At 35.5% G+C, this 17,070-nt stretch overlaps 2 protein-coding genes across 2 annotated transcripts; both read left to right on the top strand.

Annotated features, from left to right (window-relative positions):
- Positions 1 to 524: 524 nt before the first annotated feature.
- Positions 525 to 1,881, top strand: GCK72_012656 (uncharacterized protein; the record flags this gene model as incomplete). Its single annotated transcript, XM_053729288.1, has 6 exons — positions 525 to 598; positions 644 to 953; positions 1,021 to 1,098; positions 1,183 to 1,326; positions 1,470 to 1,645; positions 1,734 to 1,881. 6 exons carry the CDS (start codon positions 525 to 527, stop codon positions 1,879 to 1,881), a joined length of 930 nt encoding a protein of 309 aa, XP_053584060.1.
- A 2,473-nt stretch (positions 1,882 to 4,354) lies between these two features.
- GCK72_012655 (uncharacterized protein) lies at positions 4,355 to 7,532 on the top strand (the record flags this gene model as incomplete). Its single annotated transcript, XM_053729287.1, has 5 exons — positions 4,355 to 4,465; positions 5,945 to 6,024; positions 6,131 to 6,257; positions 6,568 to 6,671; positions 7,385 to 7,532. The coding sequence occupies 5 exons, from the start codon at positions 4,355 to 4,357 to the stop codon at positions 7,530 to 7,532; spliced, it is 570 nt and encodes a 189-aa protein (XP_053584059.1).
- Positions 7,533 to 17,070: the final 9,538 nt, after the last annotated feature.

Raw genomic sequence — 17,070 nt, 5'->3', positions numbered from 1 at the left:
GACAATCAATGGCTCACTATAGGCCGCCGTGATTCCGAAAATAATAACTTTTGTGAAACAGCAGAAAAATTAAATCCTCATTACCGTCCAGATGGCGCGGTTCGATTTGGAAATCCGTTCGATGGGAGTTGACAATGTGGGTTCTTGCATTTGCAGTTCAGTGCTTTTATCGGTATTTGATGACTGAGAATCAGCAGAGGTAGGTGAGGTGGAACGTATTTTAGCGATACATCAAATTTATCAGGCAAATCTTCTTATCTCAAAGTTTCGAAACGTCAACTTTTTCTGACTAGTCATATTACCTTCTATAGTTTATGTATACATAACTCTTCTATTCCCTAGAGTATTACACATTGTTCAAGTCTAATTTTGCTTCTTTATACCATAGAATAACAGAATCACAGTTATCAAATTGATCACACAAATTTTTTTATCTCAAATGTTCGAAACATTATTCTTCCAGATTCTTCGAGTACGCCGCTATCCCCTTGAATGTTCGTCTTGTCCACATTCCTCTCACGTTCATGCTCGGATTCTTCCTGACAAGTGTGGTGGATAGATGGAGATCAGTCTTTACAATTATTGGATTTATTGAAAAGTAGGTCACCCACTTAGAGTCTCATACACCTTATCTATTTTCCAGCGTCGCTCTATCCGTGGGCACCCTGGTCGCTGGCACTGACCACGCTGCAAAAGTACCCCGCCGCACTATCATCCGCTACCTAGTCCTCTCTGAAGTTTTGGTTCTTCGGGATATCTCTATGAGGGTCCGAAGAAGATTTCCTTCTATGGAATCGTTAGTCACTGAGGGATTCTTGTATAGGGATGAGCTGGAAAAGATGTATAAATGCGAGACAATGTATTATATAATAAGTACTGGTTGCGGACTCATTGAGCAAACCAGCTGGTTCATAAGGCAATGTTTGAAACGAAGAATGTGGATTCCGTGCAGAGTATGAACACGGTGTTGATGGTAAGGGAAGAAATAATTTAAACTGAAACCAAGAAACGTTGTTCCAGAATATAAAAGAGTTCCGTCAATCCACGGAAATGTTTACGAAATGCGATAGGGTACCAATTCCAATTGCTTATCCACAGGTAATGAATGAACCAACCTTCAATTATTAAAACGTGCTCAGGCGATGAAAAATAACTGATTGTGAAACACACTTAATTTTTCAGGTCGTCTTCTTGGCAGTCCGTATCTACTTCATAATCTGTCTGATCTCTCGTCAATATCTTCTATCTGCTCCACCTACTGAGGCTCAATCAATCGTTCCAATTATGACAATTCTACAATTTGTGTTTTTCGTCGGGTGGATGAAGGTGGGTAGCTTTTTAGCAGACTTGGTACGGGCCGGTTGGACAGAGAAGTTTTCATAAATTGGCTTATTTTGTTAGGTGGCTCCATAAAGAAAAAAAGGTCCAAAGAAAAAAAACTAGATGTTTTTAAACTCCCATTTTTCCAGGTCGCCGAAGCTCTTCTCAACCCCCTCGGTGAAGATGACGATGACTTTGAGTGTAACTGGCTTATCGACAGAAATATGTCAACTGGAATCGAGATTGTCGACACGTGTCATGACTCGTGTCCACCTTTGAAATTAGAGGAACCGGATGATGAGAAAGGAACGATGTACTGGTGCCAGTGAGTTGAATTTTCTTTTCTGTTTCGAAGTTTCTGTTTTTTTGTGATTCTTGGTGGATTCATTGTTTACACTCTATCAATATTTCAGTCCAACAAAAAATAGGTCTCAAGCTCCTCCCACTGCAGTTGCAATCTCTCAACACAAGAATCCATTCGCGAAAGTTTTGAATATGGTACACCCAACGACGCCTGAATCATCACCTCCTTCTTATCGTTTAGATGTTCCGAAACAATAAATATTTATGAAGATTAATGTTTTAATTGTGCTGTTTGGTAACCATAACGAATGTAGTGGGTTGAAAACAAGTTAAACATTTTTTCGGTTTTCGCAGCATTATTTCATAGTAGAAATAATGTATGTGAAAAAGTAGTTAAAGGTACACACTAGTTTAAAAAAAGTTTAATTACAATTTTCTGCTCCCTGCTACTTCAGTTGATTTCTTAATGTTGATCCAAGATAAACTTTGACTACAAAAGGATGGGGAAGTCCAAGTTGTTTCTGACCTACATAAATATCTACAGAATTATTTGATTGTGACAGTTTTATCAGCTGCATTGGCTACTTTTATCTATAGGTAGCATTAATTTCAAATCAAAGACACCATTGCAATGACAAAAATATAAAAATGTTTAGGTACATAGGTCATTGAGCAGTTAAAATTCACACTTGAGTCTAGAAAATCATGTCTTCTTAAAAAATAGTTCAGTTTATGCGAATATATGACCTGGTTTATATGTAGGCGATGTTTCATCTCATTCACTTCGCTCAGACTACATCCAAAACTGACAGTGTCAGTGGACAAATAGAGAAAGTTTACAAGAATGAACCCCACTATCGTTACACTATAAGTAATTGACTTTGTCATTTTGGGTAACATAACTTTTATATGGTCGAAGAGACATGTACTAAAAGACCATGTAAACAGAGTTTGTACAAGTAGTTAGCTGTAGAGGGAGAATGCCCACCCCCGTCTTCTTGTGAATTATCAATGACAATCCACACTACTTAATGCATAATTGGAAAATTGTTGAAACGTGTCGGCAAGCAGAAAAAAATGAGACATGAGCTCGCCATCTTTTGGTCGAGTTTGACCTTTAGTGAATGGTAGTCCTGCGTCTTCAATTTCTCTGTTCTCCAATAAATTTCAATTGACTCAACCATTATTCGGTTAAGTTTAATGGGGAGAGTGTCTTGTACAGTAACCACCGCAGAAAAGTCCACTGACTCGGCGTTGATCAAACGCCAGCAGACATCGTCGAATAAAAACGATTCCAAATGAAACTCAAGCCTGCCCTACACAGCGTATATAATTGGAATCTTCTTGAGAAGTCCAAAATCATAATCTTATACTACTGTTCTTTCAATATGCAAAGAATGGAAACTATACGCGAGTCCTCAGCTCCACGCGGTCAAAAAGTCCATAACCTCTATGATTTTGCTCATCCACTTGTTGCATTACCGACGACGTATATTCTCACCTAATTTTGCAAAATAGTTTTTTCTCACAAAAATTACAGCTCTAATCTTCCTCTAACAGATTTTCATATGTTCGGGGTATTCGAGCGCGCTACCGCTGAACAGGACTTCGAAACTTGAAGTCAAGTCGAGAAATAGGACAAAGTTTATTTTGGCTTGAAACAACCCTAGTTTTGTCAGGACGGTATTGAGAACAACCGCAGACTGTTGTGTTTCAAGATAGTCACTACATATACTAATGGACACGTTTTCTGTCTGAGTAGGAATAACTTGAGTTATGGTCAAAAACTTTCTTGCCAACCTAATAAAACTGAAAAACGCGCTCTGTCGCACAACGGTTCAAAAGTAATTAACATGCACAAAATCAGATTATTACTCGATATTATATAAAAGACATTTTGGAAAATGTTGGTACTGGATGTTGCAAAACTAGATATTGTCAAATCGTGAACAATGTTTTAATTTTTTCTTAAAATATAAAGACATTTGAACCGCGGTGCCCAATATTTTTTCTGAAGTTTTCAAAACAATATTGATAATGACTTTACGAAAACATAGTCCACATCATTCCTTGATTGTTTGTTCTGGATCTTTTCAGAACGAACGTTTTCCAATATAATTGTTGTGTTCATAAAAGTTATTGTATCTTCAGTACAAGAAATTGACAAGTACAAAATTGTGTTAGTTGTTGTTGTTGTTGACGTTTGGATTAATTGACCTAAAATCACAATCAGCTAGTATAAAATCAGAAATTTCAAATTTGTTTACTTCCTGTATCAGAAATTAATAGTTTTACTGTGACAGTGATGGAATCAAGAATAACATATTTTTTCTGTTTCTTTTAACTTGTGAATTGGTGAAATTGTGTTGGGCAACATTGCTTGGTCCGACTCCCATCGATCTTTACGCCTAAAAAATCTGAAGAACGCTTTTTGGAACAATCTTTTTCGATTTTTTAAAACAAACTACAACTCAAAAAAAAAATAGGCGAGCTATAAAAAATCGGAAATTTACTTCATTTTTGTAGCAGAAGATTATTTTTTTAATGGGTCAGTGCTCAAAACAAGAAGAAATTGAAGGATACTGTTTCTAGTAACTTTTGAATTATTGTAATTCTGTTTAATTACACTAAGATTTCGCAAGCATGAGGTCAGAGCACTATAGCCCGGTCTGATTCCGGAATAAAATCACTTTCGTGAAACAGCAACGACAATTATTCTGCTACCTTCCAGATGGCGTGGTTCAATTTGGAAATCCGTTCGATGGGAGCTGACAATGTGGATTCTTGCATTTGCAGTTGTTCAATGCTTCTATTGGTTTTTGATGACAGAGAATCAGCAGAGGTAGGTCGAACGTATTCATATAGCAAATCGATCAAACAAATCTTCTTATCTCAAATGTTCGAAACATTATTTTTCCAAATTCTTCGAATACGCTGCTATCCATCTGAACGTCCTTCTTGTCCATATCCCACTCCCCTTTATGCTCGGATTTTTTGTCACAATTGTGGTGGATAGATGGAGATCAGTCTTTACAAATATTGAATTTATTGAGAAGTAGGTCACCCACTTACAGCCTTATTGACATTTTCTATATTTCGGCGTTGCTGTATCCGTCGGCACCCTGGTCGCTACCACGCTGCAAAAGTGCTCCGCTGCACTATCATCCGCTACCTAGTCCTCTCTCAAGTTTTGGTTCTTCGGGATATCTCTATGAGGGTCCGAAGAAGATTTCCTTTTATGGAATCGTTAGTCACTGAGGGATTTTTGTATAGGGATGAGCTGGAAAAGATGTATAAATGCGAGACAATGTTTAACTTAATTTTTTTCAGTCCAACAAAGAATGGGTCGCAAGCACCACGCTTTTTATCGTTTGGATGTTCCGAAACAATGAATATTTATGAGGATTACTGTTTTATTTGTGATGTATTGTGAAAAGGAGTTCCCAGTGCATCACTAGACTTGTTATTTTATAAAAAACTTGAAATTTTTAGCAAACAATACCTCGGTCATCATAACGAAATCATAGTCTTGTTAAAAAAATGCTAATTAAGTGAAGTTGATGTTATCATTACAAAAACGATTTTTTGCCTATTTACAATTTTCTGTTACCTGACACGTCAGTAGATACCGTAATGTTAATAAAAAGTAGTGTTTGACCACATAAGGATGGGGAAGTCCAAATTGTTTCTGAGCTAAAGTTTGTCAGAATTATATTATTGTAACGGTTTCACCAGCTGCATCTAATCGGATAGACAATTATTGGACTAATTTGAAGATTGCATTTACATTTTTTTTTAAAGCAGTAAAAGTTCAGACTGGAATCTATAAAATTATGAGCAAATAAGAGCTGGGGAACTGAGCGGAAGCGGTTAGTGAAGACATCGTGAGGTGACGAGTCGAAGATGAGTCGCCGAAAGGGTCGCGGTTGTAATATAACGTATTACGGGCGCGACACATACCATTTTCCAATTTGCTTTTAATTTTAAATTTTCCTTATTTCCAGATCCGAATTATCAGAAAATTGTGTCAAAGTAGGGCTGTTACTTGCGGCAATCGCCGGCAAGGCGCCGCTTTTTTCACGTTAATTGCATGAAAAGCAAATTCATTTCCAAGACTTGCTTCCATCGCCGATTTTCATTTCCAAACCGGCGTTTTTTTTGTAGAAAATATACTGAAAATTAATGAAAATGATAAAAACCGGCGTGAAAAGCAAGTTTTGAAAATTGCAGTTCCCGCAATCGCCGGTTTCATTTCCGGCGTGTGTGGAAATTGTCGGAAATGAAACCTGCGATTGTCGCCGTAAAACGCCTGTTTTAACAGCCCTATGTCAAAGTCTTCAAAGCTTCTGAAATCTTATCTATTGCTCAAATCTGTGCAGGACCGATTATTTTCCCGATGGTGTGAGTAAAAATGTTTTATATTTATATTTATCGATTAATTTCCATGCTTCATCGATAACCTTTCTGGTATTCTTGAAACACGCATCATTAAAATAAGTGTTTTCAGTGACCAATCCGGATATCGTGTGTCTGAAGTGGAAATCTGGAGTCAACTACGTGACCGTACCCAACCGATTGTGATGCAACTGGAAGCAAAGAACTTGTCAACGAAGCTGGTTTCTTCGAATTCTAATGTGAGTGAGGGAGCGATTATTGGAATATGAATAAAAGAAAACACAACAGACAACAAGAATGAAATTTGAGTCTCCAAACAGTTTTCTATGGAGTTCGTGAAACAGCATCTTAAAAAGTTACTTTCACTGTGTGGATTGTGTTGAGAAGCTAATATACCCAGATTTGATTATCTGTATTAGTTGAAGCAGTGCTTCTTTGTTTCGAATTCGCGAAATATTTTATTGGAGAAACTTGTCCGCGGAATTCCTTTTTCTCTTTGTTTCGCTTGATTGACAAGTACCCAAAAGTTCAATTTCTCTGTCATTTCAGATCACAGAAACCGATCGATTGGGAACTAATGACACGGCTGTTTTGGAGGATTTCTTGGCAATTGAGTTCAGTTTTGAGAGATTGCAATGGTTCAAAATGGAAATGTAAGTGCTAAACGAATAGATCTGAAGAACACCGAAGAAAACTTGACGAAACATGAAAAAAAAATGCCTGCCCATCCCACTGCCCAAAATGTTTCCATTCTTTCAATTTTTCGAATATATTGTTTTTATTATTGCTTTTAGTGACTTATGTATACGATTTCAATCATCATAGGCACGAATTTCGATATTTCATACCCATTTTCCTCCAAACGAGTTATTTAAAAATTTCAGGATATCGTAGCTCCGAGCAGCCTGGTTTTCGCTAGTGTGTATCTTAGGAAACCAGTCTTCTTTATTTTTGGTACAATTTTTTAATGATATCTAAAACCAAAGAGTTTTTGAAAGTCCACAGAAACGGCCCGGCCTGACCCGAAAACGCGGCATAAAAAAAGGCTTCAAAAAACTCTTTTTTCAATTTTTCATTGGAAATATGAAAATTTTTACGATAATTTTCAGAATTTCTAGTCGAAAATTTGACATTTTCGCGAAAAAAATTCAAAAAATTCGAAAAAATTGAATTTTTGCGCTAATTATCCGGGCCTTAAATTTACTGACATTTTAAGTGACTCCACAATTATGAGAAACCGAATCAACTGATTTTTTTAAAGCTCTCCTCAACCCCCTCGGTGCCAGTGAGTTGGATTTTCTCTGTTTCAAAGTTTCTGTTTTAGTGATTCTTGGTGGCTTAATTGTTTATTCAATCAATTTTTCAGTCCAACAAAAAATGGGTCTCAAGCGCCACCCACTGCAGTTGCAATCTCTCAACACAAGAATCCATTTGCGAAAGTGTTGAATATGGTACACCCGACGACGCCTGAATCTTCACCTCCTTCTTATCGTTTGGATGTTCCGAAACAATAAATATTTATGAAGATTACTGTTTTATTTGTGCTGTTTAGTAAAATGGAATTCCCAGTGAATCAATGACAAGTGTGTTTATCCATTAAAAAGTATAATTTTCAGCTCGGTCACCAATGTAATTGGTTGATACGAGAACTAAATTGTTTTCGGTTTTCTCAGTGTTATTTAAAAGTAATGTGAAAAGGTAGTTAAAGGTACAGAAAAATTGTATTTACGATTTTCTATTTCCCGATACGAGATATCAAAATTTCAATCATAAATACAGTTCGATTATAAGGATGGGGAAGTCCAAATTGTTTCTGTGATAGGTTCGTAGAGATTTATTCAGAGTTGGACCATCAATTGCATTTGAGAAAATATAAAGATACACAGGTCATGAAGCAGTAAAAATTCACACTTGAGTCTAGAAAGTCATGTCTGTTTCGAAAACGTTTTAGTTTTGTTATCTATCCGTTGATCAGTAATCGATGATGCTAGTTATTTTCCACATAACTTCAAAACAGTACCTTCTTCAACAAAATATAATTTCTCAATTTCACACATCATTGTATTATTCAATTCTCTCTAATATACTGCAGTGAAGAAAACAGAAATTCCGTATTGAAGTCACACTGTTTCAGAATTTATGTGAATTGATTCTGATTCTGATTTTGGAGTTATTCAACTCTCGTATGTACTTTCCTCACATCAGATCAAACTAGAACTGAAAACTCGGTGTTTTCTCACTGAAACACATCAGTTCAAGGTGTAAGGTGGCGGAAACGCGCTCCCTCGCACAACGGTTGGCACGGTGCCAAAAAAAAATAGGCAGAGTGGCAAATTCAAACTTTACGTTTATTTGTCGTGTCTTTCAAAATATACAGCGACGTGTACGCAACGCGACTCGGGGGAAACATTCAAAACATTTCGTTGCGGACGTTACGCCTCGCATTGTTGTCAGGGATGTGCGGAAATAAAAATTTCGGAAATTTCGGAACTCGGAAATTTTCCGAATTTTTTTTCGGAAATTTCGGAAACGTTTCTTTCTTCCGACTTCTCCGTTTCGGAAATTTCGGAACTCGGAAATTTTCCGAAATTTTTTTTCGGAAATTTCGGAAATTCCGGAAATTCCGTATATCATTGTTTAGGCGACCCGTCATTTGACAAGTATGATAAATTTTGATGCTGAAAACAATAATTTTCAATTAATTGAAATAAAAACGCATGAAAGATCAGCGGAAGCTGTTCTCTATTGGGAAATATGAATATTAAAAACAAATAAAATGCGAAAATTCGAATGTTTCTCGAATTATTCGCGAGACCAATGTAATTTTTTCAGCATGTGCGTTTAAAACTACAGTACTGTTTTGTTTCCGAAATTTCCGAAATGTTTTTTCGGAAATTTCGGAAACGTTTTCTTTTTCCGAAATTATTTCCGGAAAACGGAAATTTCCGCAATTTCCGAAAAAATATTTCGGAAATTTTCCGACGGAAAAAAGTTCCGGAAAAAGTCGGAAATTTCGGAAATTTCGGAATTTCCGATTTCCGCACATCCCTGATTGTTGTGCTGAAAGTAGTAAAAAACCGTAACCTCGTGTTTCAAAATGCAAATAAAATACTGTATTAGCATATTATACAATGGAGGAGTGTATCCCGTTGGTTCATTACTAATTTTACGCAAGAAAATTTCTCAACATACTCATTCAAATCGACAATTCAAAGATTTTTATGGCTGTATAATTATGAAAATTACAGTATGTAGGTTAAAATTGCGTTATATCAGAAATTTCTAGATGTTCTCAGTTTTGTGAACTAACACAATTTTTTTTCTGCCACATTCGTTAAGTCCTAGTATCTGAACTTCTGAACGGCTCAAATTGCCTTTTATTTAATTTAATGAACTGTTCCATAACAACTGTAGAATGCTGTCGGATGAAATTGCGCTGTTAGATTTGAATCAGAATTTTCAAGGAAAAGGCTACACGCTTAAAATTACTCAGAATTTAAATAAAGCTAAATAAATGGAGGAAACATCAAAACCTGACGAATGAAAAATTATTGAATGCATCAAATTAACGGTACTGGGAAAACAGAAAGTTAGTGTATATCTAAGACACAGCAAACTGGAGAAAAGCTACATATAATATTTTCTTTTTCGAAAAATAATAATTTTCAATTTGATTAATCTCAAAGTTTTAGAATTATCAACAACAATAAGGAGTGTTTGAGAAACTTTCAATAACCGGGAAGTCAGGTCGGGCCCAATCAAACTTTTCAGGTGGTCAGAACCCAGCAGGCGAAAAAATTGTGGATGCCCCAAAATAGAAATTTAAAATAAAATTGCTGAGTGTTCAAAAAAATCTACCTGAAAATGTTTGCAGCCATCAGATGAGCACGAACGTTACTAAATGTAAATTACAGAACGAACTAAAAAAAAACTACGAAACGGTAGTCGCAATCCTGACTAGTACCCAGATTCTGAAATTTCTGAAACAAAGTGGAGTATTCAGTGAAGATGTGGGTATCTTCATGGTGCCCACCACACAGCAGTGCGAGCCGTAAGGTCGCTCCGTCGCACAATGGCTGGCACGGTGCCAAAAAGGCTCGGACCTCACGTCTCGCACCCCTGTGCACAATTTGTTAGATGATTATGATAATTATTATGCTTCAAAGTGTTTTTTTGTCTCATGCTGTTAATGTTGCATATTGCTCCAACGTCATTGTCTAGGAATCTGTTGAAATCCAAACTCAGCGGCTCCCCCCTACCACATTTACTATTAGTACACCACCTTCCTTCCCTTCTCGTTTCCCCAAAAAAGTTCATATAAAAATGTATGTGTTTTACTCAAACACCTACCCCTTCCGCCGATTATTCGTCTCGGACGGAGAGAGCTCATGCATTTCACATTTCTATTCATTTCTATTCTCTCCCCGCCCATATGAAATAAGAATCCTCTCACGCGGACCCCCGTCTTATCCAGGGCGACAATGAGTCTTCCGTTTTGTAACCATTGGATACCCCATCCCCCATTTTCTTTTTTTTCCCGAAAACATGAGATATTCATAAAGAGGACATCATTCTTCTTCCCGTTTTTCCGTTTTTTGCTCCTCATTTTCGGCTCAGCAAGTCGAGTCATGAGGGTGGTGTGCACGGCCATGTTTAAAGGATTGAATTTCAGCAAAATGGTTGGGAGTGCATAGAATTTCTTTTTCTGAATTGGCTTTTTGTCTTTTTAAGAGGAGCAAACTGGTTTTTGGATATTCCCTTTTTTGTTTAGCAGTTTTGGTGATGGGTGGTCATAACTTTTTATTTTAATTTATCAATTATGTATTTTCTGTTTCTTGTCTATTTGAATTTAATGTCTGTTCTAATTGAATCAGTGATCCCAAAACAATTTGTTCTCTTGTTTCTTTTTCGCAGAATTATTTCACGATAAGATAAAATCTAAGCCAACATCGAAAACAATAAAGATAGAAACAATAAAATTATATTCGATTGGAAAATATATACTTACAGAAACTGAATTTTTTTTATTGAAGTCCACAGCTACAAGCATTGAAATTCAAAAAAAAACCGCGTTTTCGAGATTTTCGAATAATCAATTAGCTATAGATTAATTTGTTGTACGATTTATATACACGATTGTTTTCTTACAAAACCAAAAAATAGCTTTTCTTTTACAAACTTCCAATTTTTAGTGGTCTGACTAGCGCGTTTCTAAAAGTTCTGGGCCAAACGTTTCTTATCTATCCACTTTCGTCATATCTATTTGAGAGATTAAATCGAACAGGCAGATTGTTTGAGTCGGAATAATAAAATGAAACCAATGCAAAAAAATTACTGTTTCTGTAACTGATTTTTTTCTTTATCAAATGTCCGATGATGATTGACCTGGATTGGTTTTCCTAATATTCAAAAAAAATTAGCTTAAATAATGTATTAAATGGAAGGAGCTTCTTGGTTGACCCAATGTTTATGTATTTAATACAAATAGTGCATGAAGGATTAGGTCAACTAAGAAGTTAGAAATTACAATTAAAATTTCTTTTTGTTAACGTGACCGTAAAAAAACCAGCCTTCAAGGATTTCCTCTTTTTTTTTCGAATTCTGCGTCGATTCATATAAAAAAGCACTGTTCTTTTAATTATGTAGATTAATTTGTTTTTGTACGTTTTATGGATACGAGTTTTTAAATCCAAAACAAATTTCCTCTTTTACGAGTACAATTCTTATTTTTTGAGTTTTCACTGGTTCTGATGTTTTGAACAATGTTTTGAACAAAATTTTTGTTTTGAACAAATGGGCCAAGAACTTATAAGTATCAGACATATTTCACCGGACATCCGGAGTAATGTTGATATGATTAGTCGATTAAATGACTCTTTTAGTGAAACAACAAGTTTCAGCATTAGGGAACATCCTTCGAGCAAACCAGGATCTTTGATTATTGTATTTTCTGCAATTCACAATTTTGTGAAATAGAAGTTTACTGTTTTATAAAATTGATTTCTGCCTTTGAATATCTATGAGCCGATAAATTTGAATCCGAACTCTCTGAACTTCAATCTTTCATTCAATTCCCAATGTTCTCTCCCCCAATTCCCTTTCTCTCCTTCATTTTTTGTTACCCTACTCTCCTAAACATACCGCTTACTCTATCCTCTCTTCGATCACATCAAAAATGTATGGTAAACTGGAGGAAAGACAGACGACTGGGCGGTCCCTTCTCTCCCTCCTTTTCTACTAGCTTTGCACATTAAAAACATCATTTTCGGAGGCCCCGGTTATCGTTGTCTCTCGTATGAATACATATTCACATTAGGACACATGCCAAATGAGTTATGGCTTAGAAGAAAATAAGAGGGAGTTGTTTTTTTTTTAATCCCTGAACCTCTTGACGGAATTGTTTTGTTTTGGTATCTTTTTGAGATTTTGAGAATGGTGAAGCTACAGTAATCCACTGAAGAAATATTGAGAATGTTACCTGTTTCAGGTACTTGTTGAACTTTGAAGATTTTGTGATTACTGTTTTTTACATGTCTAAGGAACTTTTTTTCCGATTTCATACAGTGGTCTACTAAAAATTTACGAAATATGATAGGAATGATATTTTAAAACTGTTTAATAAATTGGCCGGGGCTCTGAAAGTCGGTTTTCGTCAAACTAAGTTAATTTCAACAACAACATTTTCTTTTTATTTTCACTTATCATTGAGCGAGAAATATCATCAGTTTTTCTAATTCTCATACATTATCAAGGTTTCTACAAAAATTATTCATCACTCTGATGAAAACCAAACTATTTGTCGATAAAAGTTTGATTTTTATATCATTGGCATACTGATAGTGAGGCATCTCTTCTAAATAAGTGTCCAACGGGAAACAGTTAAACAAATATTCTTTGGGCTCAAAATTAGGCAAATTGTTGAACACAAAATGAAATAGTGTTTTAGGGTCAACTACCTCATTCTAACTCTAGCTGCAACTTTCCGTAAAAACTGTTTTATAACGGCATGTCGTTAAATTTTTTCAACTGATACCAGAACAATCTTTCTGTGTCAATTTTTTCAAAGAGTTTTTCTCAAACTGCCAAACATTAAACTTCACAATTTGATTTTCTCAAAAAACTCCTAAAATTGGAAATATGAGTTCAGTGGTAATTTTCATATGTAACTGAAACTGAAGCTTTATTTTGTTAGTTTTCTAGCGATTTTCTGGATCAGTTTTTACCTATTTTTATTTGATTTTGTTATCAACAAGATCCTGATAAGCTGCTTAATTGGAATCTTCTAAAACATTAAGCATACAAATGTTTGACATGGTGTTAGTTGAATACTCCGTAACGACGATTTTTTCTTGAGTCGCTCAGCAGTGTAGATTCTAGACAAAAGTTAACAAACTTGAATGTTTCAAAGACTCCATTTTACAAGCACTTGTAAAATTTGATTTTGATGTGAGCTTCGTATTTTATTACTAAATAATTTATTTCAAAAATTTACAAAATTTTTGAAGCTGAACAGTTTGTATCGATTTCCTTTTGAATTCTCAGCCATTCCTTCTTTCTTTTTTCTCCCTTCTTCCCCATTCCCCACAAGAAAAATACAACGAAATGTGTCATAATAATTCCATATTAACACGCACACATGTCTAGAAGAACTTGGTGTCTCCACACACATATTCCAAATAAAACACGCATTTTCTATTCATTTTTCTCTTCTTTAGCGGAAATAAAAAACGACTAGATATCCGGTGTTCCAGCCATCTGGAAGCTAATTTCTCGGCATTCGTCCTCGTTTTTTTCGCAATTTCTTCATCCTTTTTTGCTTCTTTTGTAGAACTTATTCATTCTTCGTATTTCCATGTTTCACTTTTTCAGAGTTTAAAACTTTTTGAAACTCAACTTAGAAAATTTGGATATTTCTCGAACACATCGTTTCATGATGATTCAAACCTAATTGGTTTTTTTCGAGAACAGCTAAATTTTGCTTATTTTTTCATTAATTTTGAGGGGGTGGCGTGTCTTTCATATCAGCCTGACACTCTTTTTTACAACCGTGCTCTACCGAAACTGAAAAAATCTGGTTGCGACAGAGACTCAGAGAGAAATAAAGATTTCTCAAGTTGTTTTCGATGGAGGGCAGCTCTAGCACTAAAGCAAATACGTTTCTGTCAGTTTGTCACATGTATGTGAAACTGTAAACTAATTAATTCAATGTCGAGTGACTGGAATTGGAAACTCAGAAAAAATCTTCTGTTTCAAAATATCCATAACCTCATACTGAAATTAATATCATTATAAGGAAATTAGAATGTTATTTTTCTTTCTAAAAAATGTCTCGTGCTATTGTTAAATTACCTGTCAGAGCAACACATGATAAAATTTAATGAATATGAGCGGACTACAAACTGATTGTTGAGAGAAAATCGTTTCCTGAAACATGAAACTAACTTGAGAGTTGTACTAATTTTGGTTTCTATTTTTTTCTTTTTTAATATCAATTCTTAAATTTATGAAACTGTAACCTCTGTTTTAAGGTGTAAAAAGGTACTTTCTCGAGGAGTTCGCCGTTTGAAAAAGTGTTAAACTACAAAAGTGAAGCTCTAGATTTGATTTTTAGTTTCTACGAAACAAAAATAGGAAAATACTATTGACACCAGAATGGGTTGATCATTTTCGACATTTTAACTCAGAAGACTGAAACAGAAGAATTCTTTGCCAATACAGTATAGAAATCTTGTCACGCTTCACGCCGTTTAGGTGATTACTGTTATACACAACATTTGCCATTAAACCCGTACTACTGAGAAGTTCGGATACTGTTTCTGGTGGTTCATTTCTAGTTCTAGAAGTGGATATAACAACAATTGGTGATTGACTGGTTTTACAAGACGCATAGAATTTGTTAGAATGAGTCTCGTAGCGGAAAACATGTTTTATCGTAGTTTGTAGTTTTTTACTACGATTACTGTTTTTTGTTTCGGAAGTAATTTAGTATTCTTTTGTTTCAGAGGGAAGTCCACTTCAATCCAATATTTCTAAAACTTTTTCCATTTCAGAGTGATTTTTAGCTCGCAACAATTCTTTGACAGTGCAATGTTATTTTATCATAAAGGTTTCGACAAGGATTCACGTTTGTAGTAACTACGCTCTATCATAGTCCTGCGAGAAAGAGATATTCAATTATTCACAAACCAGCGTTTCACTAATTTTTGAAGACTCAAATAACATAATTACAGTTTCAGTGAAACTGTTTTCGTTTGGTTAAAAGATCGAAGTTAATGACATTCTTAGTCTGTGTTCCGAAGCCGTAGTTAAGTTATATGCTGTGGAAATAACTAACTAATCAGTTGCCGGTGGCAAGGTACCCTCATAACCCTGTAGTTCTCCGAGTCCTCACAATAAATACGCAACGACACTCCGCCAAAGGCTCACGCGCCTACCGTAACCTCAGCGCGTCAGTTCACGTGGACACGTGTACTCCACGTGGCAAAAGTAGTTTTCTGAAGTCGGTTGGCTTTCAGAGTTAGTTCTAATTTTAGCGTTTGTGCTTTTGACTTTTGTTTTGTAAGTTACGCTCTCTTATTTTATTTTCTTGCAATAAAGTAAATTTATTGTAAGAAACTGTGTTCTTTGTCGTCTTATTTTATCCGGAACCTATCACCCCGTATTCGTACGCGGGCAACTAATCAACCAATTAATTTAAAAAAATTTCAACGTAATTATTACGAAAAAGCCGCGGAACACATTTCTTACCGTAGATTGTAGTTCTTTTTTTGAACTGCAAAGCGGAAACCTACGGTGAGACATGTTTTCCGAGACTCGCCCGAAAAGTTCACTGTGCAAAGGCAAACTGAATTGAAATGTTTTCCAGTTTCAAAAAGTTCATAACTCAACTACATTAGTTATAAAAATCATTCACTGCAAGATATAGCATCTAACTACTTTCCAAAAATATCTCCATCCAGGCAGACAACATTTATATTTCCCAGAAGTACTCGAGTACTTCTCTACCTCCATTTCCCCAAAAAATCAGCTGTAAAATCTAAGTTTATGAGTATATCCCTCCCTCCATGTCTAGCCCATTTCCCCTCCGCCGAGTCGCCACTTTCTTCTTCCCAATGAATTCTGCAAACAGAAAACACACGCCATTTTCTCATAAAATCCGACCTTATTTCCACATTTTCTGTGCCCATTTTTTGACTAATTGACTATGGATTTCATGACATTTTCCCTCATATTGCCTTTTTCCTGTTTTTTTATTCTCTTTTTGTGTTTTTTTTGCAAATCAAAAAAAACTTACAGAAGGACGGAGTGCACACATTTTATTGCGTCGTAAATTGGCACAGCGTTTTGAGAGGATTTTTTCATTCCGAAGAGAGACTAAAAAAATTGAGAAAAAGAGAACAGAACATGTTAGATATTCTCTTCATGAATTATTCAAGTTTTAAAGAAGTTTTTTCGGGAATTTCCTTCCGAAGTTCCTCCTCGCTCTCTGTGGGTGTCAAATTTCATCTTCTATTTCAAAAATCTAGGAGGCGGAGCTTCAGATGACTCATTTCAGTCAGTTTTTTGAACTTTTAGATTTTCAAAAGTTTGAAAGATGTCTAGCGTGTTTCAGTATGTTAGTATTTCAGTTTCAGTATTTCAGTTTCAGTATGTTTGCACCGCAGTTGGATATGTCAATTGGGACAATTACCACGTAATATTTAGTGATTATTAGTAACAGTAAGATATCACTGTTTCAACTTGAAAATTTCACTTTGTCCCCCATACTCTGCTAGTGTTGCAAGCGGGCATATTTTAATGATATATAAACTAATAGCAAAATCCGCTGGATTGAGTCGCTTTATCGCATATGTTTTCTAGTTCCCTACAGATTTTTAACCCGGTTTCAGTAGGGCAATTTTATAATCATTTCTCGAGACTAGTATTGTTGGAACGGGTTCTTTTTGATTCACAAAATTCTGTTAATTATCCTATTTTTATTGCAACAATATCCAGTCCTATCAAGTAAAATACGTATGTACATACACTTCCAATTTTTCACTTCGGTTTCTA

The sequence above is a fragment of the Caenorhabditis remanei genome, chromosome IV (assembly GCF_010183535.1).
Source record: "Caenorhabditis remanei strain PX506 chromosome IV, whole genome shotgun sequence".
Classification (NCBI taxonomy): Eukaryota; Metazoa; Nematoda; class Chromadorea; order Rhabditida; family Rhabditidae; genus Caenorhabditis; species Caenorhabditis remanei.
Note: the sequence above shows the minus strand (reverse complement) of the source record. Positions and strands in the feature narration are given on the sequence as shown.